The 26926-nt window shown below is 38.2% G+C and overlaps 1 protein-coding gene across 1 annotated transcript in view; it reads left to right on the top strand.

Moving 5' to 3' along the window:
• Positions 1–13914, top strand: part of spop (speckle type BTB/POZ protein) — a 121363-nt gene extending 107449 nt beyond the window's left edge. The window contains exons 10-11 of the mRNA XM_060849110.1: positions 26–168; positions 12611–13914. Coding sequence (XP_060705093.1) covers positions 26–168; positions 12611–12755 — 288 coding nt within the window. The 3' untranslated portion in view covers positions 12756–13914. The remainder of the gene's footprint in view (positions 1–25; positions 169–12610) is intronic.
• The last annotated feature ends 13012 nt before the right edge of the window (positions 13915–26926 follow it).

Here is a 26926-nt window from a genome sequence, read left to right as displayed (position 1 = left end):
AATGATGCAAACTCTATTGTTTCAGTATGCTCTGGAACGTTTGAAGGTGATGTGTGAGGATGCTCTTTGCAGCAATTTGTCTGTGGAAAATGCTGCAGAAATTTTAATTCTGGCAGATCTACACAGTGCAGATCAACTCAAAACTCAAGCAGTAGACTTCATAAACTAGTGAGTACTAAAATTCAGTGCTATTGCAAACTTGAAATTTCAATTTTGGTCAACTGTCACAAGGTCAATACCATACCCTTTCGTCCCCGTACTCCGTTCAGGGTGCTTCTCTCTTGAGTCTTGGATGAAATGAATGTTGGATGTCCCAGCTGCAGATGGCTCACAGTGTACAGTAACTTGGCTGTCATCTTTTGGCCATAAAAGTAGTCAGTGTGTGATGTAAAATCTCACTAGGTTCAGCTAGTGTTAAACTTCTGTGGTCAAGGCTAAGTTAAATTTTAGTTGCCATTTAAATGTTTTTGATGTTGGCATAGAGTGCTCAAAATGGAGAAAAGTCTTGTTCTCCATTTGTGAACTCTGCCTTTGTGAGCTCAAAAAGACAAACATGGAGTACCAAATGCCTTTATAAAATTGCACGTTCTTAATGTTGACATTGCCTTTTTCTGTCATGTAGCTTTATATTTTTTGTTTTTTGTTTCAAAATTTGAAGTAAAAATTTATCATTATCATTCCACGAAGTTTAGCTGCAAATCCTTGGAAACTTCAAATTGGTATCCCCTGATTCAAAGCATTATTCTTCTCCCCAAATTTTGAGCACCATTTCTGAAGTGTTTGTAGTCATGATTTATAGGTTACTTAAATTAATGTTTAAAAACTGCAGTGTCTAAAATGTATCAACAGAATTTCAAGCTTACCCAGATAGGGAAAATTCTACTGAGGCATTGCTTAAAATCTTTGTATATGTTACTGATGGAAGTTTTACAGGTTAAGAAATGGTTCTGAGAAAACAAAAAAAATTAGGTAACAAATATACAGTTAGGGGGCAATTTGGACCAGGTATCAAATGTCATATGATTTCTTTCCACATTTTTCATTTGTTTTACTAAATGGATACAATTTGAACATTGTAGAATACAGTCAAGGTTTGTCATTGAAAGTATTCGAGGGCAAATTATACAAATTTTTGAGCCAGGTGGAAGTTGAGGATTATGGAGGTGAGGCAAGTGGTTGGAGTTGAAGCCTTAATTCATTGAGCAATTATCTTAACCAGAGAAATCGTGATGGTCCGAATGAACTACTCTTCCTATTACACTAAGATTTCATGATGTGGAGGTGCCAGTTGTTGGACTGGGGTGGAAAAAGTTTTTAAAAATCACCCAAACCTGTTGGGCAATAATCTGGTGTAAATTGAAATCATCAGCTTTTGGAGTGGTTTTTTTTTTTGTCGGGTAACTGGTGGGGCAGAATCATAGGACATGGAATTTCTAGTAAAAAATCAAAGTGTCATGTAATTGATGCAATGCATTTAAGAAACCTGGACTGCTGTTAAGTCTTTAGTCACTTAAAATGGGGATGTAGGTTTGATTAATTATGTTAAATCCCAGAATTTCTTTCAACTCACAGTCTGAAGACCACTTAAGGTTTTATCAATATTAAAAAAGTGACCTCTTAGCTCAGACAATGCATTAAAGGTGTGAGATGAGAGTCTGTCTGTATCCCAACCTTACCAGACTGGTTCTGTTTCTAAAGTAGGAATTGATAAAATTTCTGAAGTTCTGTGATTTACATATTAATCAGTCGAAACCTGCATCCCCATTTTAAGTGATCAAAGGTTTAACAGCGGTCTAGCTTTGTTTATTTGACACTTTGATCTTTTATTATAAATGCTGTGTCCTATGATTCTGCCCCGCTAGCGACCTGATGAAGGAACAGTGCTCTCAAAGCTTGTACAGGTGCACAGTCCTTTATCCGAAATGTTCGGGATCAGCTGGTTTTCGGAATTCAGAATTTTTCGAATTTCAGAATAAGTGACCGTTTGATGGTGAAATTTTTAAAAATCTTATCGGAGGAGCAGACTCGCTGAGTAAAACGAGCCTTGAGACAGAATTGATGCCTGAAAGAAAACTTTGCAAAAAAAACTTTCAGACTTCGAAGCTTTTTGGATTTCGGGATTTCAGATAAAGGGTTGTCTACCTGTACTTTCAAATAAACCTATTGGACTATAACCTGGTGTGTGATGTTTAACTAAGATTTCAGTTCTAGTCATTATCCTCTAAAACAATCAAACCATCCAGTAAGCAAGACACAAATGAACTAGTAACTTAGCGTTTTTTTTTAAATGCTGTGCTTTTAGAAATTGGAGCATTTACCCACTTTTTTAATATGTGCCTGGAGTAGCATTGGGTAAAAGTGGTTATAAAACAGCATGGAATATAACTTAGTGGTGCTTTTTATAAATGGGTTAAGAAGGATTTTCAGTGGTGAAGATTCTTCTGGGATGAGATGCAGAATGGATCTGAAGAATAATTGAAGCATTTTTCTTTTATGTCTGTTGGAAATGGGAGTGAAATGACTACTCATGGTTTCTTTTAATAATTCCACTTCAGTATGAGGTTTGATGGCAATGAGGAGCAGTAAAATACTTGGTGTTGTACAGAGTACAGGAGGATCTTTCAGTGAGAAATGTATTTGGATGAAAAGTTTTGTTTCCTGTCTCTTGACTGGCTTGATGACTGGTCTAGCATTAGATTGGATGTCATTAGATTTCCCTGTTTGGATCAAACTATCCTTTTTTGGTACAAGTTTATCTGGTCGATCCCATTTTGTTTAGAAATACAAATCTATCTTTAAATCCAGCAGGCTTTTAAGATCTAAGTATGACTGATGCCCTTAAGAATATGCACTTTTTTCTCCATTTACCTCTTGTCTATTTCTCACATTAAAATTGTGCACTAATTTATGTGGGATATTGATGCTGAGTATCGCTGAATGTTTTAAAGGGATTAATGTTACAGATTGCAATGCAGTTTCATAACGATCTTGACATTGTGTGAAAATTCCATATTAGCAAGTGATGTGAAAAAGCAACGCTTTCACTTTTTTGTGCATTAAATTATGCTATAATGGAGGTTTAAGGGATTTGCAGTTGAGTTTTCAAAAGTAATTCTTTCGGCTGCATGGTTTGTGACCTGCAGATTAGGTTTTGTTGATTAGATTTCAGTATTTGTTGGTCACCTGTTAGTTGGGGATAGTAAAGTGTACATGAGTTCAATATGATTAAAGACTAAGTGCCAAAGGTAGTTGAGGGTTAGGATGTCTCAAATGATAAACAGAAAAATTCAAGCAGTTAAAAATCATGCAGATAAACTTATTTAAAATACCCCATTTTTAAATTTGTCTGATTTTCTTTGTCGAGAATAGAATGTAAAATCTGCACTTTGGGTATTTTTCAAAGTTTGTTTAGCTTTTAAGCTGTTATCACTAATCTGTTACTGCATTTTGCAACCATCTGGTTTTGTTAGAATGCCATAAAATACACTCGAACCTTACTCTGTTCAACACGATTGAAGAGGCTATGTTCTCGATTGCAATTTTAAGTAGATCTACCTTCTGATGTTTTCTGTCCTGTAGGCAAAAAATCAGAATACCTGATTAGAAATCAACTATTCTTAGCCAGTTTTCCTTCAAACTCTACGTTGAGGATAATTAGGACTTCTCAAAGATCAATCTGAGTCATGGATTCTTGTATTGCGTTGCTGAAAGTTGCTCAGTAATGAAGGATTCTCAAAGAAGTAGAAGTTCCATTTTAAAGTACTACTGTGATCATCTGACTTGGGAACACAATCTAGGGAGCAATGAAATTCTGATAATGAGAGCTGCTTCATACAAGGAAAAATGTTGATGCTATGCTAGAAATTTAATCGAATTTAATATTGAGTGATACCTGTGGTTAGCATAAAATTACGGCCATTAGTTATATTTTGTTGCAGTGTTTCTATGGGAACTTGACATTAATGGAGACTGATAATTATTTTAAACTATAAATTGCTACATATTTTGTCTTTGCAGCACTGTTACGTCACTTTGTAATGTAACATTATTTTCATTCCTGAAATGTTGCTAGTATATAAAATTATAATATACCAGCCCAACAAATGGCCAACTGAAAGTTGAGACTAGGATCTCAAACCTCTGAGGACTAAAGCCATTATTTAGTGGACAGCAGTAGTAAACGTGCTCTTGTATGCCTTGAAAACTTGGACAACATACAGTAGATATTTTGGGAAAATTGGAGAACTGTCACCAGCTCCATCTTCACAAGATCCTCCAAATTTGTTGACATGCAAAGCAGATTTAACAGCAGTGTCTTTTGAGCCATTGTGGTATTAATCACTCAAAGCCAGCTAAGCTGGATAAGACTTACTATTCATTCAAATGGTTTGACACTAATTGTGAAAGCAACTGCTCTACCTGGAACTTTTATGTGAAATGAAAGTCTGAGGACATTGACACTTTGGAAAGTCCTCATAGCATCCAAAAAAAGGCTGAACATTCCCATTACTCATGCCAGTGCCTGGTGTATGATTGATCAACACGAACATTTATTTGGCAAGGCACTGGCCCGATTGAGAGACTTTCTGAGCACACAGACAAAATTGAGATGATTATTGTTGTTTGTCTAAACATGGTGAAAAATTTTGGTAGTGTGCAGTACAGGCAGATTGTACCATACAAAATGCATTCAACATTAGAGCGAAGAGTGCAGTGCTACTGCTGCAGAGAAGGTGCACATCATGAGTTCAACATTAAATTTAAAATTTCAGAGGTCCACAGTCAGGGTTGAGAAGTTGTAGATGTCAAAAAAGTCACCTAACAGCTCATCTCCATATGACCCTTCAAGCATCATCAACCCTATATGGGGCATTATGTACAGCTTGGTTTTGAATTTCAGTGATCTCTTGGAGTCTGTTCAGTAAGTGGACATGACTTCTACTGGATCCCAAGGAACTGCCTAATGTGAACATAGACCATCTCTTTACAGAAAGAAACTGATGCTTTGTTTGGGGCAAGACTGTTTACGTTTGAATGTTAATTTTATAAATTAGTGCCGATAATGGTAGTCATTAAATAAATGCCTATTCACACATAGATCTAATCCAGTCACTTACTGACAATCAGTCACCACACTAACTAAGTAATGAGTAATGTCATAAGCGTAAGCATCAGCTGCTTCATCAAGATCTTCCTTCCATCATAAGCTTAGAATTGAGGATATTTCCAGACGATTACATGATGTTCAACAACATTCATGACTTCTCAATACAGAACCAGCACATGTCTGTTTTCACCAATACCTGGTCTGGTATTCACACCTATGAACGCCAGCCAGTGTTTATCTTGATCAAGGGAGAATCTGTAACTTTGTAAATTGTTTTGTATTAAAGGTTGACAGCCTAATGAAGGGATAGGCAAGGTCCTTCTCAAACCATCTAAGCTATGGTAATTTTTCCTTTAAATTAGAAAGTCTTATTGGTTCCTACCAATAAGGACTGATTAGGGATAGTCAACATGACTTTGTGCATGGGAAATCATATCTCTCAAATTTGATTGAGGTTTTTTGAAGAAGTAACAAATAGGATTGATGAGGGCAGAGTGGTAGATGTGATCCATATGGATTTTAGGAAAGTGTTTGACAAGGTTCCCCATGGAAGACTGTTTAGCAAGGTTAGATCACTCGGAATACAGGGACAACCATTTGGATACAGAACTGGCTTAAAGGAGACAGAAGGTGGTGGAGGAGGGTTTTTCAGACTGGAGGCCTGTGATAAGTGGAGTGCTATAAGGCCCGGTGCTGGCTCCACTACTTTTCGTAATTTATATAAATGATTTGGATGGGAGCATAAGAGGTATAGTTAGTAGTTGACACCAAATTGGTGATGCAATGGCCAGCGAAGAAGGTTACCTCTGATTACAACGGGATCTTGATCAAATGGCCAATGGACTGAGAAGTGGCAGATGGAGTTTAATTCTGATAAATGTGAGATGCTGCATTTTGGGAAAACAAATCTTAGCAGGACTTGTATACTTAATGGTAAGGTCCAAGGGAGTGTTGCTGAATAAAGAGACCTTGGAATGCAGGTTCATAGCTCCTTGAAAGTGGAGTTGCAGGTAGATAGGATAGTGAAGAAGGCGTTTGGTATGCTTTCCTTTATTGATCGAGTATTGAGTACAGGAGTTGGGAGATCATGTTGCGGCTGTACAGGACATTGGTTAGGCCAATGTATGTAACTCTGGTCTCCTTCCGATCAGAAGGATGTTGTGAAACTTGAAAGGGTTCAGAAAAGATTTACAAGGATGTTGCCAGGGTTGGAAGATTTGAGCTATAGGGAGAGGCTGAACAGGCTGGCGCTGTATTCCCTGGAGCATCTGAGGCTGAGGGGTGACCTTAGAGGTTCGCAAAAACATGAGGGGCATGGATAGGATAAATACAGTCTTTTCCCTAGGGTGGGGGAGTCCAGAACTAGAGGGCGTAGGTTTAGGGTGAGAGGGGAAAGATATAAAAGAGATCTAAGGGGCAACTTTTTCAAGCAAAGGGTGGTACATGTGTGGAATGAGCTGCCAGAGGAAGGGGTGAAGGCTAGTACAATTGCAACATTTAAGAGCCATTTGGATGGGTATATGAATTGTAAGGGTTGTAGGGTTATGGGCCGGGTGCTGGCACGTGGGACTAGATTGGGTCGGGATATCTGTTCGGCATGGATAGGTTGGACCGAAGGGTCTGTTGTCATGCTGTACATCTGCCTCTATGACTCTAAAAGGTCAGGCATACCTAATTTACTGCTGAGATTGATCAAATTACATGCAAAATGGAAGACTGAGTGTTGAATATGCTGGGACGCATTGTTTATAGTTTTTTTGCAGAAGAGATACAAAATGAAATCCATGATAGTAGTTTTCACATTTTGTGAAACACTGACAAACATCTCCTTGAATAATTATAACATTGGTTTTGATTTTGTTCTGAGTTCCATGAAAAAAGAGGCTGCATTTTGTTTCTTTCGGAGCCATTGATTGTGTTTGGCTACATCAGTTTATCCAGGTATCTTGGCATGGCCACTTGCCTTTGATTGGGACTTGTGGGAATTTGTTACACGTGGGGAGAAGGCCCTAAAGGCTTGTTGACTGAAACCATTTCCTTTTATGAAATGTAAATATAAGGAAGGTTATATAGTGATATGCAATGCTGAGGGGCAACTTTAAAGCCTATAAGAACAATGTCCAGGTTTCTTGATATTATTCTGTCTTTTAATAGAAGTACATTTTCTAACTGAGTGCAGTAAGCAATCAACTGAATATTTTGGAATAGGCTACCTATACTACCAGTGACCCTATGCTGGCCAGAGTAGAACTGGATTATGTCTAGGAAGTACTCTGAGCTACAGTGTGTTTCCAGTGCCCCCACCAGCACTTGGTATTTAGAAAAAAAGTTGCAGAACCTGTCTTGCCTGTCATGTGGAATGTATCATTTGAAGTGGCTTTTGTGTGTTTGGAACTTTGTATCTTGTAAGAAGTTTGTTTTTTTTAAATTTAGAGTTTTCAAATATTTAGTGGGAATATCTAAGATAGGCTAGTATTTATGGTAAAAAGTTCAGTAATTTTGAAAGTAGTTGCAGCTAGCCTTATGAGGTCATAGATTTAGAATCACAGTCAGAGATGTACAGCATGGAAATGGCCCTTCAATCCAACTCGTCCATGCCGACAAGATATCCTAAACTAATCTAGTCCCATTTCCAGCATTTGACACATTTCTCTCCAAACCCTTTCTATCATGTAGTCATCCAGATGCCTTCTTAAATGTTGTAATTGTACCAGTCTCCACTACTTCCTGGCAGCTCATTCCATACATGCACCACCCTCTGCACGAAAACTCTGCCCTTTAGGTCCCTTTTAAACTTTTCTCCCCTCACCCTAAACCTGTGCCCTCTAGTTCTGGACTCCCCCACCCCAGAGAAAAGACTTTGTCTATTTACCTTATCCATGCCACTCATAATTTTATAAACCTCTAAGGTCACCCCTTAGCCTCCAATTCCCCAGGGAAAACAGCCCCAGCCTATTCAGCCTCTCCCTCTAGCTTAAATCCTCCAACCCTGGCAGCAAACTTGTAAATCTTGGCTGAACCCTTCCAAGTTTCACAACATCCTTTGGATAGTGAGACCAGAATTGCAAACAATATTCCAACAGTTCTCTAACCAGTGTCTGTACAGACACAGCATGACCTCCTAACTCTTTAGTCTATGCTCTGACCAATAAAGGAAAGCATACCAAATGTCGACTTCACTATCCTATCTGCCTGCCATTCCACTTTTGAAGAACTATGCACCTGTATTTCAAGGTCTCTTTGTTCAGCAACACTCCCCAGGACTTTACCATTATGTATAAGCCCTTTTCTGATTTGCCTTTTCAAAATGCAGCACCTCACGTATATCTAAATTAAACTCCATCTGCCACTCCTCGGCCCTTTGGCCCATCTGATCAAGATCTTGTATTCTGAGGTAACCTTCGCTGTCCACTGCACCTCTGATTTTGGTGTCATCTGCAAAGTTAGTAATTATACCTGCTATGTTCACATCTAAATCATTTATATAAATGACAAAAAACAGTGAACCCAGCACCGAGCCTTGTGGCATACCACTGGTCACAGGCCTCCAGTCTGAAAGGCAACCCTCCATCACCCTCTCTTTTACCTTCGAGCCAGTTCTGTATCCAAATGGCTAGTTCTCCTGTATTCCCTGTGATTTAACCTTGCTAACCAGGCCACCATGAGGAACCTTGTTGAATGCCTTACTGTAGTCCATATAGATCACGTCCACCGCTCTGCCCTCATCAATCCTCTGAGTTTTTTTAGAGAAATAACAATCGAGGTAGTGAGACATGATTTTGCACGTGCGAAGCCATGTTGACTAGCCCTAATCAGCCCTTGCCTTTACAAATACTTGTACATCTTGTCCCTCAGGATTCCCTCCCAACAATTTGGCTGCCACTGATGTCAGGCTCACCGATCTATAGTTGCCTGGCTTTTCTTTACCACCTTTCTTGAATAGTGGCACCATCTTAGCCAATGCTCATTTAAGGCACCTCACCTGTGATGATCGATGATGCAAATATCTCAGCAAGTGACCCAGCAATCATTTCCCTAGCTTGCTATTCAATAGGTTTCAATATCGGTGAAACCAGGTTGGGCCACAAGCATTCCAGTGAGAATCGTACATTTACATGTACAACATCTGACCATGTTTTTCACACATGTCTAAAGTATTCTCATTAAATAAATTAACAATTAAGGAGATAAGTGTAGCAGCCATTTGACAACAGTGCAAAATACCACATAGTTATGAGATGAATGGCTGGTTAATTATTTGATAGTCTTGAGGGGAAAATGCTGTGGGACTTTCAGTATAAACCTGAATCTTTAGTGTAGCAAGTTGAGGCTGGGTTTAATGTCATGTCCAACAGAACACAACTTAGACTTTCTGCTCAATCGCTGGAGTTGTCTTCTAACTAGAATGGAATTTAAAGAAATATGTTTTTTTTTAACTTGAGCTATTTTTTAGTTGACCTGTTCAGATGTTATGACATACCCCTGAAGCAGCTGGGACTGGAACCTGGGCCTCCCAGTTGAGGGGTAGGGACTCTGTCTCTACCACAAGAGAGCCCTCTCTTCAAGTGGAAACTACCGAACCAAATTGATGCCTCCTGTGAATTTAATAATTCCACTAATGATAATTATGTTAATTCACTGAGTTCCCATGTTAATGTGGCATGATATTTAATTCAAATTAGACAGTTTGGAATGTTTGTGTCCTCTTCTAAAAATCAAACTCTGTTTAATAACAGCCTATTGAAGATTCCACTGAATTTTGGTGAAAAGAAAATTAAAGATAACATTCTTCATTTTGTAAACCTTTTGGTATGCTGGAGTATATTTGTCTTCCATCATTGTTTACTCTTTATTCAATTTTTTAAATTAATTCTGTTATTTTAAAAGCAGATTGTGTGGACCCTTATTAAAACATTTAATTTGAGGTTGAGATAGAAAGGCTTTTTCATGTTGTATTTCAATATATTGATTCATGACCTCACTTCTGGTGTTGGAGAATGAATAATGTTATCATTCTTGGGGCATTATTGAGACTCCATGAAAGATGTTGAGTGGTAGATTGATGTGAGGAAACATGTAAATGGAGCCTGACTCCAGGCAGCTGACATTTGAGTTCAAAGGAAAGGCAAAGGAGCAGGAGGCAGAGTTGTATAAAGAAGCCCATAAGTGGCGAAGAGCAGCACAAAAGGAGAGACCCATGAGCAGAACAACAAGAAAGATGCCTGGGATTGGAATGGGTTGGAGTGGGAGAGGCTTTGCACTGACAATCTGAACTGTATGAGAATAAAAGTATTGAAGTGAGATTTCAGGTGGAGTAGTCACTTGTGTGTGTATTCATGTTGAGCTTTATTTAATTTAAATTGATCTGTTATAAAGTGAGGTTAAATTGATAAATGATGAAGTTGGTATTACATGTTATTTTAAAAATGTAACTGTTCAGTGTTTGGAGGTAAATCAACTTGATTTCCTGGGTCTAATTTTATTAGAATGAAATGTTAAAGAGTAGACATACTAACATTTTGGATAACCTCATGTTGAATGCAAATAAGTACAGGATTTGGAAGGCGTAGGTGTATTTTTGAATTAAGAAAGGAAGGCATTAATTCCTGCAACATTAAGATGACTTTTGAAGTAGTTTGGATCTGTAGAGCATGAAACAACTGAACAGAACTGGATCCATTTTTCTCATTAGCGCAGTTAGGGTGAGTTTAAAATAACTTGCCAGAGGACTAGGTGCCAGGATGTAACATTTCAAGAGGAAAATGAAGGCGCACAAAGAATTGGAAAGGTCCAATAGAACTAAAGTAATAGATGTTAGGGTAAGGGAATGCAATCAAGGATAAATTAGCTATGTGTTGCTCATAATGTGAATGTCCAAGATGTGACAAATAATACTTTTGAGCAGCAGATGCAGATAGCAAAATGGGAATAGGACCTGATGGCCCCTGTTAAAAATGGCTGACCTGGAGGAATCGAGAGTAGATTCTATTTGGTTACATCTTTAAAATAAAAAGAGGCACCATTACTAAAGTAAGTGTGTTCTTCGGGTAAATTATGGAAAGGAACAAATTTGCAAGGAAATTAGACTATTGAGAATGCATAATATTTATAATGTATTTTTATATGTAATGTAGACTAGGATAATAATAGTATAAAGGCCGTATGGGTAGAAGCGTTTGAAATGTATTCTGGGGAATTTTTGATCAGTATATTTCTGAACCCAGAAGGAAAGATGCATTGCTGGATCTTCATCTGACAGATGAGACGTAAATTAGATCAGGTGTTGAGGAGAACATTTTGGGGTCATGATCATTGTATCGTAAGACTTGGGTTAACCAGGAAATTATGGTGAGCATTTATAAGACACTTTATTTCTGCCTTAAGCATGTTTATTATCCAATTTTGAGCACCGTACTTTAGGAAGGCTGTGAAGCCATTGGAGGAGATCAAGATATTTGCTGAATGTTTTCAGGGCTGAGAGAGTTTAGTTGTATGAATAGATTGTAGAAGGGCTATTCTCCTTTGAGAAAAGATGGTTGAGAGGAGATTTATCAATCATATTAAAAATCTTGTGTGGTCTGGCACTATAGATGTTTTTCATTTTTCAGAGGACAACTAGTTAAAGAATAAATGAACCAAAAGCAACAGGAGAAGCTGTTTTTGCAGTGTATAATTGTGATCTGGAATGCACTGAGAGCGCTTGTGGTGAATGGATTTCAGTTTTGGTTTTCAAAAAGGAAATGGATGTCTATCTGAAACAAAATCGGTAGGCTTATAGGGAAGTGCTGAGCAAGTGGAACTAGCAGAGAGCTCGGAGATTTGGGCACGGACACAACAGACAGAATAGTTGCCTCCTGTATTGGACCATTCTGTGATTGAGATACACAAACTTATCATTAAACTGTTTGTCTTCTATTTCAAGTCTGTAATGGTTAAAAATTGTTAGATGTAAAGGGGCTTTCTCATCTACTTAGAAGATATGAATGAGTGAATGTTTATTGTCACATACAAATAAATGACTATAATTGCCAGAAGCGATTACAAGCTCTTAACATCATTTAGGTAAAAGTAAGGTAATCTGCATAGCAATCAGATGGACATAAGCTGCTGTTTGCAACCCGTTAACTGCTTATTATCTTTTAAAGTTGCATATATGAAATGATGGACACTTTTGTTATGTATTATGTTTGTGTTCTTTTTCTTTTTCACTTGGACATAATAGCATATTGGCAAATTAGTAAAGTCACGTGGTTTTATTTTGAATGTATTGTCCAGTTCTGTAGTTAACAAATGGCATTTTGTTAAAACAATTATGAATCTTTTAAAATTCATCATGCAAATATATGAATTATTTTGGGCATATGGGGGAGAGAAACCGACAGTATAAGTTACAGCAAAGTACTGAGAAAAGGATATCTTGTCTTTACAATGGCTTTTACTACATTGACCTCTTATGATATTGTGTGTATAATTTATTTATTTATTTTTCTTTCATCTTTATAGCCATGCATCTGACGTAATGGAAACATCTGGCTGGAAATCTATGGTTTTGTCCCACCCTCATCTGGTGGCTGAAGCTTACCGATCACTAGCATCAGCTCAATGCCCTTTCCTTGGTCCTCCCCGCAAACGGCTCAAGCAGTCCTAAAGTGACATTTAGAAAATGGAGCGCATCATTTTTACAGCACTGACCCGATCACAATGTTGCACAATGCAATGTATGAAGCTTTCTGACGCGCTTCCCGCCATGGGAACGACCGTGCTTGGTGTGCTAATGACCCTTCTGCACTAAGCACTTTGGGGAGAAAAACAAACCACAAACTTTTGCTGCATTGTCTTGTGCCCCCTAGACCTGGCTGAACGGATTCCCGCTGTTTTTTAACGGATGTTTTTAGATGTTGGCTCAGAAGCTTTCATTATGTGGGTGGGAGTTGGGGGGGGGGAAAGAAAAAGGTAGCCGTTTAACTTGCACTACTTCATCTACTTCATTTCGTGAACTTGAAGCCAGCTTCTGTCAGCACAAGAAAATGGATAGGGGCATCTAGAGTCAAATGGACAACCTCTAAATGGAGGAGGAGAGAAATACTCAGGCTGTGGATGCGGTAGATGCCAATGGACTTCTTTTGTCCCTCCACTGAAAATGCAAGTACGTTAATGTCGTTAGCCGCATCTGACCCAAAGTTTGCAACAGCAGTCAAAAGAGAACTGTTTAAGTAGCACTTGTAATATCATTATAATAAAAAAAAATGGAAAAAATGAATCCACACAAATTTGGGTCAAATTTTAAAAGCATGGAAAGGAACCATTCAGTTTAGACTTTACCCTTGTGCTCCTAGCATTCTAAGCTAAACTATGTTTAGATACATAAGAGCTATGGCTATGTAAATGTGTTTTCAGATGATAGCTGAAGTTTCATGTGTAGAATGTATGAAAAATGTATTGGGCATTTTTCTTGGTTGGGTTAACAAACGGAACGAGAATTGATGATCACGTTTTCTTGTTCACTGGGGGGGGATAAAAAAAAGTTCTACTTCAGCTGTTGAATTCAAGCTTTTGTCAAACACATTCAACTATTTCTACCCGAGAAAGAAAAGGTTAATTTGTAGCAACTTGTTCCCAGGTTGCATTGCTTCCTTTGATTCATTGCTTTTCTGAAGTGGGGAAACATAATTTGAAATGGTTAAGTCCCAAATTTTTCTTTGGAAATTATAAGTAAAATACTATTTTGTATTGAAATGCCTTTTGTGTATTTCCTCTTCAGAGGAAATCCTTTTCCCCAGAAAATATATTGTGATATATTGATTAATTGTATGGTTTTGACAGCAAATTCAGCTTTTGTTTAGTGAATAAATTTTGTGCAGAAATTATTTTTGAAGAGTCAGTCACTTAACAGAATTTGTATTGAATTTTTTTCCAAACTTATTTATTGGAGCAAAGTCTGCTATTTTGATTTGATTCAATAGTGTTTGTTGTGTTATGCTTTGAGGAAGTCTCACTTATTTGAAAAGACTGATCTCCTTTTGAGATTTGTGATTTAAAGTGAACTCTTGCGTTGTCCTGTTACCAAGGTTGAAATCTGAATTTTACAAATGTTTTGAATGAGAATGGATGCTGCAAACAATCCTTGCAACCCTTATTTTTAATTCTGAAACTGGGGCATAGTTTCTGGTTGTGCTATCAAAAATTTAAAATTCTAGGTTTATTTTCTGTTTTTAGACAGGGGTTGAACAGGCCTGTTTTCTCCTCATGCTATTGTTTTGGTCCCTTTTGTTCCCTCTCCAAAGTAAGATGGTGCAGTCTAAGAAAAGTCGGACTGAAAACTTGTGGTTGAGTTTGCATTGTGGCACTTTATTTTAAGTCAAAGCTGTACTCTGTACATCACAGCTGATGGCAGCATAGCTTTACATTCCTGAAACTATAAACTGTATGGTCTGCTTTTGTTGCTCATGTGAACATAGCAAAATGATTTGTTGATAGGTTGATATATTAAAGTATGTCACCTATATATTTATCTTTTTATCTACCAGCTTATTCATTCCATCATACTACACTGCTTCTTCAAACACACCCACCTTTGATGCTCTGTTACTTGATGGAGCTCTGCAAATTTGCTTTTGAATATTTTTGTATTTGTAATGCAATGCTATCTAATGTTTTTCAGACATACGCTACATCCCATGCAATACTTGAACATGAGTGCTGGATAAAATTGGTCTCTTTCAGCCTGGACGTTTTTTATTAGGACGGTTAAGGTTAAAAGTTGAAAATCCTTCCAGTGCCCACTTAATAGACAAAACCAGAACATGAAAAGTCTTGTCAATTTTTTAAAATGATCTCGATTAAACTGATAAAGCTAAATATAACAAAGGTAATTGGTGTAGATCTAGAAAAATAAAGATAGATATGGTTCTTTTAATGATCATTTCATGAATATTGATGAAAGCAAGAAACCTAAAATTTCTAACTTGAGTAAGCTGAATATTTACAGCGCCAAGTAATTTTCAGTTCTAGTAGATTTTAAAGAAACTTTGTATGTAATTGTATAATGTGAAAAATGCCTGGTGTAGCAAATTGGATATTAGTAATTTTCTTTTGGGCCGGGAGACATTACTTGTCCACATAATGTGTACCGTTTGCTAATTTGTTGACACTCAACTTCCTCGTAAGTTTATGTTGGTAGTAATTCTATATTTTCTTAAACTATTTGCAATGCTAAAACTCTTGCAAAGAGCATTGTAAACCGTAATTAAACTTTAACATAACTCTGCATATTTTACTTGTAAACATTTGAAAAGTTATAACTTGATTTGATATCCCAAGACTTAACATCAAAAGTCAGAGGATGGAGATGCATTTGCTCTTTCAGTAAACCTAAAGAAGACGTTCAAGAAATTCAATCAAAGCTGCGTATAATTTTGATATCGGCATTGAGCCCAGGACCTGGTAAAAGGTAAACCTATCAAATTACTTTCAAAGGAGTCAAAAGTGCAAATCCAGGGACAGCACATGGTTAGCTTTAAAAATGTGATGTTAAGCTTTATCGCACAGCTTAAATGTCGAGCTGAATTCTGTGCTGTATTAATGGCTAGCAGGGTTGTTTCTTCATGAAACACTTAAGATTATATGATTCCATGTGTGTCCCCCTACTTGATAATTTCTTAACTAATATTTTAAAGAGTAAGTATTACCATTAGAGATTATTAAAAAGGAATTACAAAGATTACATTTCTATACTATGGATTTCACATTTGATGTAGAAGATACTTGACATAGCAATTCAACTTGTTGGTATTGATGAACTGTGGAGAATTAGCTGAGTATGAAGAGATAGATCAGATGCGCTGTTGGTTAACAGCTATGAATAACTTAGCTTTCCTAATTCATCTACACGTTTTAAATGTTGACTAAATACACATACTTCAATTAAATAGATAGTATTTAGTTTCCATCCTACAAATCACTCATTTCAAACTATCTTGTGTGAAGCCTCGAGACACTGGCATCTTTGTCCAGAAATTAGTGATGGCCAGTTTACTGACAGTTACAAATCACCTTATCCAATTAAATAAACATGAATGAACTGAAAGCAATCATTTCAGTAAGTATAAATGGGGGAAAAAGAAAGAGGAATTGGGATACCATTCAAAGAAATTTCACAATTTCTTTTAAAGATATGAATCCTGAACCTGTCATCAACAGAAACACGGCAATCAAATTGCTCAAGCAATTTTGTGAACTGAGGTTGAATTGCCAATATGCCTTTTCAATCAGTTGGCAATGTAATGAAGTGAAGATAAACAATTCGGAATAAAATCCCTGATTTGCTTGCTTACTTTGGAAGTCAGGGTGTTCATTCAGTATATTAACCGTTGTCAAATATTAAATTTTCTTTTCATTTATGTGCCTAGTGCTTTATTCTTAAATGACTGCAAATTATTCTATTTCCTACCCTTATAGTATGGTTTAGTTTTATTGGTTTGTCATCTAATATCTCGTGTACATTTTAAAGGTCACCTTTCAGATCACAACTTCCTCTGATTTGTATTCGTTATAGGTATGTTTAAAAATGTTCAGTTCCTGTCCAGCAGTTGCATTTCTATTTGAGACAGACAGTTTGGGTTCACTTTCCAAGGTGACACTGGAGTGTAGTGTTAGAAAATGCTAAATTGCAGTCTTTCAGTTGAATCATTTTAGGTCTCCCTATGAAGTCTCCAGTGCCACTCTTCAGCTAATTTGATACACTGCACTCGGTAGCAAGAAACAGCTGAAGACACTCTGTGCTACAAAGACTTTGGACCAATAAAACTTGCATTCTAAAATAACCTGCCACCCATGCTAGAGCTGCTGTACCAGCACATCTCATATGTTCTGTCCATAATTTTAAAAAATGAACCAATCTAAGCCAGCCAATTACCCCAGCAAACATGGTTGCTTGGTGGTTAGCCCGGCTTCTTCAGTGTCAAGCACCCAGGTTCAATTCCAGCCTCGGTGACTGTGTGAAGTTTGCATGTTCTCCCCATGCCTATGTGGGTTTCCATTGGGTGCTTTGATTTGCTCCCACAGGGATAAGTAGGGGTCTGCATCTGGGTGGTATGCTCTTTGGAAGGTCAAAGCAGACTCTTTGGGCTGAATAGAGACTTTCCGCAATGTCGGGATTCTATGATTCTAGCATGATACAAATATGCTGTTGACTAACAGGGTACTAATCTGCTAGCAACCTGCTTAGTTTGGTTCTGCAAGGGGCACTTAGGCCTGATCAGTTGCAGCCTTTGTCCAAACTAGATCCTCAGAAGTGAGCTGAGACTGACCAAGCTGGGTGGCAGGGTGAAATGTGATGAGGATGTTAGGAGATTACAGGTTGACCTGGACAAGTTAGGCGAGTGGTCAGATGCAGTATAATGTGGCTAAATGTATGGTTATCCATTTTGGTGGCAAGAACAGGAAGGCAGATTATTACCTAAATGGAATCAATTTAGGTAAAGGGGCACTACAGAGAGATCTGGGTGTTCTTGTACATCAGTCAATGAAGGTAAGCATGCAGGTACAGCAGGTAGTGAAGAAGGCTAATAGCATGCTGGCATTCATAACAAGAGGGATTGAGTATAGAAGCAAAGAGGTTCTTCTGCAGCTGTACAGAGCCCTGGTGAGACCACACCTGGAGTACTGTGTGCAGTTCTGGTCTCCAAATTTGAGGAAAGACGTTCTGTCTATTGAGCGAGTGCAGCGTAGGTTCACCAGGTCAATTCCTGGAATGGCGGGATTACCTTACACTAAAAGACTGGAACGACTGGGCATATATACCCTTGAGTTTAAAAGACTGAGCGAGTATCGGATTGGGACATATAAGATTGTTAAAGGATTGGACACTCTGGAGGCAGGAAACATGTTTCCGCTGATGGGTGAGTGCCGAACCAGAGGAAACAGCTTAAAAATACAGGGTAGACCATTTAGGACAGATGAGGAGAGTGGTGGCTGTGTGGAATGCTCTGCTCCAGAGGGCATTGGAGGCCCTGTCTCTGGATTCATTTCAGAAAGAGTTGGATAGAGCGCTCAAGGATTGTGGAATCAAGGGTTATGGAGATAAAGCAGGAACAGGATACTGATTAAGGGTGATCAGCCATGATCATATTGAATGGTGGTGCAGGCTCGAAGGGCAGAATGGACTACTCCTGCACCTATTGTCAGTCTATTGACTGATGTTGGCGTCAAGGAAGTGTTTATTGTTGTGGTTCTGTTCGCCGAGCTGGGAGTTTTTGTTGCAAACGTCTTGTCCCCTTTCTGGGTGGCATCCTCTCTGGCCACTAAGGATGTCACCTAGAAAGGGGACGAAACGTTTGCAACAAAAATTCCCAGCTCAGCGAACAGAACCACAACAACGAGCACCCGAGCTACAAATCTTCTCCCAAACTTTGAAGCGTTTATTCTTGAGGAATCCTTCGAAGTCAGAATCAGCTGAAAGCCTTTTAATAGATTGGTGGAATGCAACAAAGAGAGATGATTGCTGGAGATAAACCATTTCAGCCCCAGGACATCATTCAATAGTTCCTGGGCTGAAATGTACTCAGCAGCTATCTCTTCAACCATTGATGTGCAATACAATTAACAGTTCCTCTGATACTGAAGTGATTCATTATAACATGTAGCCAAACCTGGATGGCTGTAGGACTTTACCTAATCAGCAGCAAATGACACCAACACATGTCATGCAGTGACAATCTGAAATGAGGGAATCTAACCATTTTTAAAAATGTCATGAAGCAGTATTGTTGCTGAGTCTCCAATCATCAAACTGGAATTAATCATTGTCAGAAACAGCATGCAAATACTTTGGTTAAGAGTAGGTCAGAGGCTGAAAACTTCACGATGACTAACTTTTGCAATGGAGTTTTGTGTTTCTGTGAAACATTTTTCAGGTTGTTCTAACTATGACAGATAATTGGAGTTAGAAAATGCTTACCAATTTTGAGGTTTCTATTGATTTCCTGAAGTTAACGTGAGAAACTGAACATCTACAGACAGTCTAGTCATGTGTTGCTATTGTAGATGCTGCCTTGACTGTGAGTGCAAATCTAATACACAGATCCTTTTCTTATAATGAAATATGTTAGAATTGATAGCATACACATTTGGGAGCAATTTGGCTCTTTCAGAATCTGTGCTTTTGAAAGAAATAACTTTCAAATCTATTCCTAGAAGCTGAATTTTAGCCCACTTAAGTAGACATTTTATGAAGGATGCTGTGATATACTGTCATATGGAGTACATTTTCTCAATTAGCATCTTTGTCATACAAAATCCAATGCATAATATTGTTACATTAGCTCATCAGGGAATATTGCTTTCTAATTTGATTTAGAATATAGTTAAAGCTGCAGGAAGGTGCTCCAAAGGTGTTTGAAAGACTTCTATGGATCAGAAAAGTCAATTTATGAGCATTGGAAGTCCAAGTGAAATATAGCTATTAATTTATGTGAACAAGCTGTACATTCCAGTTATTGATCACATCAGGATGGGAAGTGCCTGCCATTAACTTCATATAAAACAATTTGCTTGTCCAAGTTCTTTTGGATAGGAGATGATGAACTGCTGCACTCACAGACCAAGTAAATTTTAAAGGATTAGCTTCTCTACCTGAGAGCAGGTGAAGTTTGAAGTCCATGGGACTAATGAAGAAAAAGGTCAACTAGATGTTTTTGATCTCTAGCCAACTTCTGGATGAAAGTTTGCATGGCCATCAAAAACCAGTAACAAAGACTGTTCTGTGTTTTTCCACACAATTAATAGCTGCTTGTAAATAACTCTGAACTAATATAATGTTATGTCTGTTCTATTTTATTTTAGAAGTGGTTTGCTGATTGTTCCAGATTTTGTTTTTATCTTCTATTTGGATTAAGTTGAAATCGCAATTTAAATACCTTATATTGCCCAATCAAATGCATTGATTTGAGCATGAAGCGTTATGAAGGTTTTGTAGTAAGTTTTATGGATGACACGTCAGAAGTTCCAGTCCTACCTCTCCACTATTGATCTGTTCTATGATTTCTGCCAAATGTGGTTATATGGCATGGTGGTTCAGTGGTTAGTCCTGCTGCCTCTCAGCACCAGGGACCCGGGTTTGATTCCTGCCTTGAGCGACTGTCTGTGTGGAGTTTGCATATTCTCCCGCTGTCTGCGTGGGTTTCCTCCCGCAATCCAAAGATGTGCAGGTCACGTGAATTGGCCATGCTAAATTGCCCATAGTGTAAGGTATAGCGGAAAGGGTCGCGAAGTTTTCAGCCTATGACCTACTCTTAACCAAAGAATTTGTATGCTGTTTCTGACAATGGTCACCCAGCTAAGTGGTAATTAGCATTCAAAACTTTTTCTTCTTAAAATAGAATAGGATTTCTTTAGATCAGATTAGATTAGATTGCCTACAGTATGGAAACAGGCCCTTTGGCTCAACAAGCCCACACCGACCCTCTGAAATGTTTACAGTACTGGACCAATGAAGTGTTTTGTTAGGAAACAATGGGTTTTAATGTAGACAAATTAGATGAATGTATACTGGAACAGGCAACAACTATTTTAAAAAAGCTTTAAAATATTCTTATGAAGTTTTGTGGAAGAAATGGATGCCATGCATTTGCAGATCTTACAGATGAGATGCTGTAGTATGGTTCAAAGGGGAAAAAGAAGCCTTGTACAAGCTTTTAACAATGACCAGTGAAAGAAGTAAGGTACAGTGGCTTGAAGAAGGATCTACACAGTATAGGACCAGGGTCACTCCAAGCTTTACCATTACTGTCAGTCATAGAGTGCTACAGCACAGAGCCGGGCCATTTGGCCATAACAACCAAGGTGCCCACCCATGCTAATCCCATTTCCCTGCACTCTGGTAATATCCCTCTCAACTTTTCCTATGTATGTATTTGTACAAATGATTTTTTTAAATGTTAATGGACCTGCCTCAACCACTTTATTGGAAACTCATTCTATATGCTTACCACCCCAGGCAAAAGACCAGTGCATTCACTCTATCCATGCCCCTTATGATTTTATGCTCTTCTTTAAGATTCTTCACCACCACCCCCACCCCACCCCACCCCACCCACCCAGTCTCGTATTCTAGAAAGAAAAGGTCCTAGCTAATCCACCCTCTCCCTATTAACTCTGTTCAGTGCTGGCAATATCTTTTGTATTTATCCCAGTTTAATACCATCCGTTGTATAGCAAGGTGACCAAAATGAATACCTCAAGTGCAGCCTCAGGAATGTCCTGTACAACTGCAACATAACTTCCCAACCTCTATACTCAGTGCCCTGACTGATAAAGGCCATTGTGCTAAAAGCGGTCTTCGCTGTCCTGTCTACCTGGGACTCTGCTTTCCGAGAACTGTGTAGCTGAACTCCAAGATCCATCTGTTCCACTCCTCCTTAAGGCCCTTCCATTCACTGAGACTCCTACCCTAATTTGACTTTCCAAAATGCAAGACCTCACACTTAGCTATATTAAGCTGTTTTTGCCAGTTCTCGGCCCACTTCCCCAGCTGATTGAGGTCCTGCTGCATTTTCTGATAACCTTCCTCATTGTCCACGGTGCCACCTATTTTAGTGTCATCTGAAAACTTACTAATCATGCCTTGTACATTCTTATCCAAATCGTTGATATAGATAACAAACAATAATGGGCCCAGCACTGACTCCTGAGGCAGTCTGACAAGCAATGATGGATCAAAGTTCAAACTTATAAGAACAGAAGTATACGGGCAGGCCTGCAAGAAGTTGTTGATTTTGGATTTGTTAATGTAGGTTAGGAAAGCAGTGGGAGTTCTGAAGTCACGGGTGATTGATCAGTGGGAACAGCATGGCATAAGTTTGGGACAGATTTTTAATGGAAATGTACTTTGAGCATGGTGTTACATAGGTTTGGTAAAAATAGTGCATCGGAGAAGACCGGTTTGGGCAACAACAGTACAGGTTAAAAGAATCTACATCACAGAAATTCATAAGGATGCGAACTAGTGAAGTGGCGACATGTAAATTCTAATTGGCAGAAGACGGGCTTAGAAGTTTTGATTGAAATATAGCATTTGCAAATTTCATGGTTTCAGACTGACTTATAACCAGGACGAAGATTAATACTTAAGATAGCACTTAGTTATCGTCAGGGGTTGAATAAGAACCTTGTCAGCTTAATATTCAATTGGAGGATGTTCAGACAAACCTTAAAAGTATGAGCTGTGATCGTGGAATTAACATTTGTAGTGGAATGTCATTGGCCTAATTGTGGAAACAGACCAGACAATTATAGTTTATTACTGAGGAACAGCATTTAAACCAAAGGAGGAACTATGAAAAGAACATTTGGAACCTGCTTAATGCAAGCATTGCTGGAAATTTTAGGAAAATATATTCTGTTATGACTATTGATAATCTGCTGAAAACTTCAACTTTTTTTTTAAAAGTGACTTCACAGAAATGTTTTGTGCACATCCATTTTCTATTCAAATGTTACAGATTGGCCCTCAAGCTTTGAAATAGTAGATGACCTTTTAAATATTGTGGGATCTTGCTTCTCTAGAAGTGGCATATCACAGCTGCTGATTTTATGTTCTTTGAAATCGCGTCTGGAAAAGGGGGAACCGAGACAAAAATCTACCCTGGCTTTTGAGCTTCATAAAGGTTTTAATATTTTGTTCAGTGCTGACTGCAAATGTAGTGCTCAGATCGAAGAAAAAATTCTGTCGAAGGAATTTCTGTTAAACCTCCTCAAGGGGTGCAGGAGATGTTGTTTAAACCATTAATGTATCTATATAAAAAAAAAACGCCTCCTAAAATTATTGCTCATTTAGAGCTCTCCAAATTCCATTGTCCGGGCTCATAAGGAGAACTCTCTAACAAAACTCTGTAGAACATATGTCACTAAGGAAAGTGTAATTTGAAGTCAATGCAGACTCAAGTTTTATTCATACTTGTCCACTGACAAATCTAACTTCATTCAGTGCAGCTCTCAATAACACAACTGTTGGCAGTTTACCAGTTAGGGCAAGGTCATGACTTGCCAGTCAGGATTAGATTTCCACATGACTCTAAAGGAGTTGACTGTTTTAATGAGTGAGTGGACTCCTTACGTAGAAATGCTGTGAATTAAATGCATGCATGCCCTTTTCATGTCTGCTATTACAGTATAGCTATGAATTTTTAATACTTTTTGATTTTCTGTTCATGTCTGTGAATCTCTCGTTTCACAGTAACAGCTCTGATCAGACTAAGTGCGAACTATGTGAATTTTACCCTAGTTCTCAGCCAATCAAAAGTTTGGTCAACTTTCCATAGTCTTATCGTTGTTTAATCTAATGCATCACAGTCAATATTCTAATCAATGTAATGAGAACAAATCCTTTTTGACTAAGGGCAAGTATGAGTTTTACAGGATATGCATCTAGATTCTGGTGTTATCTTGCAATCTGATTCATTTTCAGGTCAGATGAAAAGGACTACCTAACAATTATTGCCTGTGCATTTTAGTGACAATTATATAAATTATCACTATGTTGGTGAATGATCATTGCATGTTTTGTTGCTGAAAGCAATTTAAATAATGCACTCAATTAACATTACAACAAAGACGAGAAGATCAGTTATTTTCACTGCATATCTCTATTGTACCATCAAGCTTGGGTGTGCCTCTTGACTACCATGGACATCTGCCACTGCACCGAGTACTAGAGTAAAGATGTTTGTATCAGCTCAGTGAGAGGCTTATGGAAAGACTTAATGTATAGGTATAATATATAATCATGGATAATTTAAACAACATTATTTTTGTACATTATGTAGTCTAAAGGGAAGGACCAATGAAGTTTATCACTACCTTGGCAACTTCAAACAGACTTTGATTTTTTTTTAGTCTGAGGTATCCAAAAGTTATGAATAACTAATTACATCCCTCACTTCTCTTCAGTGTTTTCAAGAAATTGGACACAATTCCTTAACCAATATGGTTTTTACTGCCTATATTTGAGTTTGGGCTAAAGTTCTTAATTTATAACCATTTAGACAAACAGTGACATTTTTCCTTTACCTGGTCATGCAACTTGTCCTTAAAACACAAATGTATTAAACCAGGAGGGAGAGTTTTTGCCTTTTCAATAAATAAAATGATGCGAACAAATTGATAGTACTAGCAGAAAATTTATGTAAAACATGGAAAAAAATGTGCAGGGGTGGCCATTCAGCCCTTTTGAGCCTGCAACACCATTCAATATGATCATGACTGATCATGCACTTTTCGTACCTCACTCTCACTTTCCCTCCGTAGCCCAGATCCCTTTAGCTGCAAGGACCACATCCAGTCCCTGTTGAATATATCTAATGAACTGGCCCAATTGCTTGCTGTGGTTGAGAATTCCACAAGTTCACAGCTCAATTGAAAAAATTCTTCCTCATTTCATTCCTGAATGACTTTACCCCTTTATTCTAAGACTGTGATCCCCTAGTTCTGGACTTGCCCCAATATTGGGAAAATTAGCTTTTAAATGTGAAAAATTTCACCTGTGGTCCAATTGCTAATAGATATGCTGGTAAACTAGTATGGCAATTTCTTTTTGAAAAGGATCTCTCCAAAATTGTGTTACTTTATTTCAGTCACCTTAGTTCAAGCAAAGGTTGCATTCTGCCACTTCTACAACTTTATGAATCTAAACTAGCTTTTGTGGGTTTTGCAAAAAACAAGTGACTATATATACAGTGTGATGCAGTGGATAGCCATGTGGACTGCAGATGACTAATGTGTCTTGAATTATCTAATCTGTCACAAGGAGCATTGGAGAGTTATAATTGGCTTGATGGATTTTCAGCCTGTGAGAATCAGTTATAATTGCTGTTCTCTAAAATGTTTCTATGTGGATTTGAGTTGTGGAACTTTAATTGTGATTTTGTCCTACAGTAGGGCAGATGCTGTAGCACGAATGATCACTTGAGCCAGGTAAAGGTGTGGGGGGGCACTTGCCATCCATGGTCCTGTATTCCAGCAAGCTGTATAAAGTTCAGTGGTGGTCCTTATGATTTAATCACCAGGTAAATGATTAGAAAACAATGTTGATGTTCAATTCTTGATGGCAGCCTGTTTGTAACATACATACTGCAATTTATCTTGGGATGGGAAGAAGAAGAAAATAAAAGCCTTTGATTGCTAACTTTATGAAATATGCTAGGATACATGTGACTCTATTCCTATCGCCAAATAGCCTCTGGATCTTCCCTGTGCTTCCCTATGAAGTGAAGCTACTTGGTGGGGTGCTGGAGTTGTCAGAGTTGCTAATATAAGAAATATGAGATGATCACCATAGCAAGCTACCTCACACAATATGACCATAGCTACTATTCTGCCTCATGATTTGGAGATGCCGGTGTTGGACTGGGGTGTACAAAATTGAAAATCTCACAACACCAGGTTCTAGTCCAACAGGTTTAATTGGAAGCACACTAGCTTTCGGAGTGACGCTCCTTCAAATACCTGATGAAGGAGTGTCGCTCCGAAAGCTAGTGTGCTTCCAATTAAACCTGTTGGAATAGAACCTGGTGTTGTGATTTTTAACCTTCTGCCTCAGGTTCACTTCCTCACTTATTCCATGAAATACAGTTTGGAGAAGAGATCAAACATTTATCTCAGCCTTAAAATATATTCAATGATCAGACATCCACAACCTTCCAAGGTAGAGAATTCTAAATAATCACAATAACAGTTAATTTCTCTTCATCACAAACCTAAATGATCAGCCCCTTTATCCTGAGATATCTCCATGTTTCAGATTCTCCAGCCAGGAGCTAGAGCCTCTGTCTACCTGCCAAGACTTTCAGAAACTTGTATATTTTAATTAGGCTGCTTGTTATTCTGAATTCCAGTTAGTACAGGCCCATTTTACTATGACTCTTATGACAGGAAGACTCAGGAACAAATCAAGTGATCTTTTGCTGTACTTGCTATAACACAAGTGTGACCTTAGAAATGGAAACCAAAACTTCAAAAGGAAACCAAACGTGTGACAGCCCAAGTGTGTGAATGAAGAGTATGCTTTCTTGTATGCTTGGTTGCATCACAGTTTCAGCCTGCGTTGGTGGAAATCAGGATTGTAAACACACCAGAACCATGTGTAAGTCTTTCCTTTGGTAAGTTATGGTGACACACAAACTGAGTCCACCTTGAAACCCATATTAAAGCTGAAAGGTGTGGCCCTCAACTAATCTCCCTGCTTTGGGTGACTAGTTCGACTGCTTTTGGAGAGTGGAGGGCTAAGGGACTAAACACTTGACTAAAAAAAAATTGGAGTAAAATTGAAACTTTTTAAATATAACATCTTGCTGGTAACTCCTGCAACTGAACTGGCCCCTCACGTTGTGCTTGCAATCCTTTGAGCTCGAGGTACACAGTAATGAGAGGGGCCTGACATTTTGGGCAGCCCATTGTATATGTTTTGCTGCAGGTTTGCTCTGGAGCAATAACAAAACATGAGACAGTAGTTGAGTGCAAAATTGAAGTCTAGTCTGGCAGCACCAATGTAGTTTCTGTTCAAGAGATCAGGATTGCTGAGCACTGATCTCTTTTCCCCCCAACCCCCTCCAAAGAAATACATTACCACATTCAAGTTGATAGGGGAAGAATTCGCAGGTAATATGAGCGAGGCAAGGGTTTTGCTTGAGAAACTTGCTACTATTTGTGGGAGGTTCTAACCTCAAGTATTCTGAATATGTTCTCTCAATCCATCTTTCAATTCGAGGAGGGCCAGTTAATCTAAGCTCCAATTTTGTGCTTGACTACAGAGGCAAAAGACCAGTT

Source organism: Hemiscyllium ocellatum, chromosome 32 (genome assembly GCF_020745735.1).
Source record: "Hemiscyllium ocellatum isolate sHemOce1 chromosome 32, sHemOce1.pat.X.cur, whole genome shotgun sequence".
Classification (NCBI taxonomy): Eukaryota; Metazoa; Chordata; class Chondrichthyes; order Orectolobiformes; family Hemiscylliidae; genus Hemiscyllium; species Hemiscyllium ocellatum.
The sequence above is the reverse complement of the archived record's forward strand: the minus strand, read 5'-3'. Positions and strand labels throughout refer to the sequence as shown.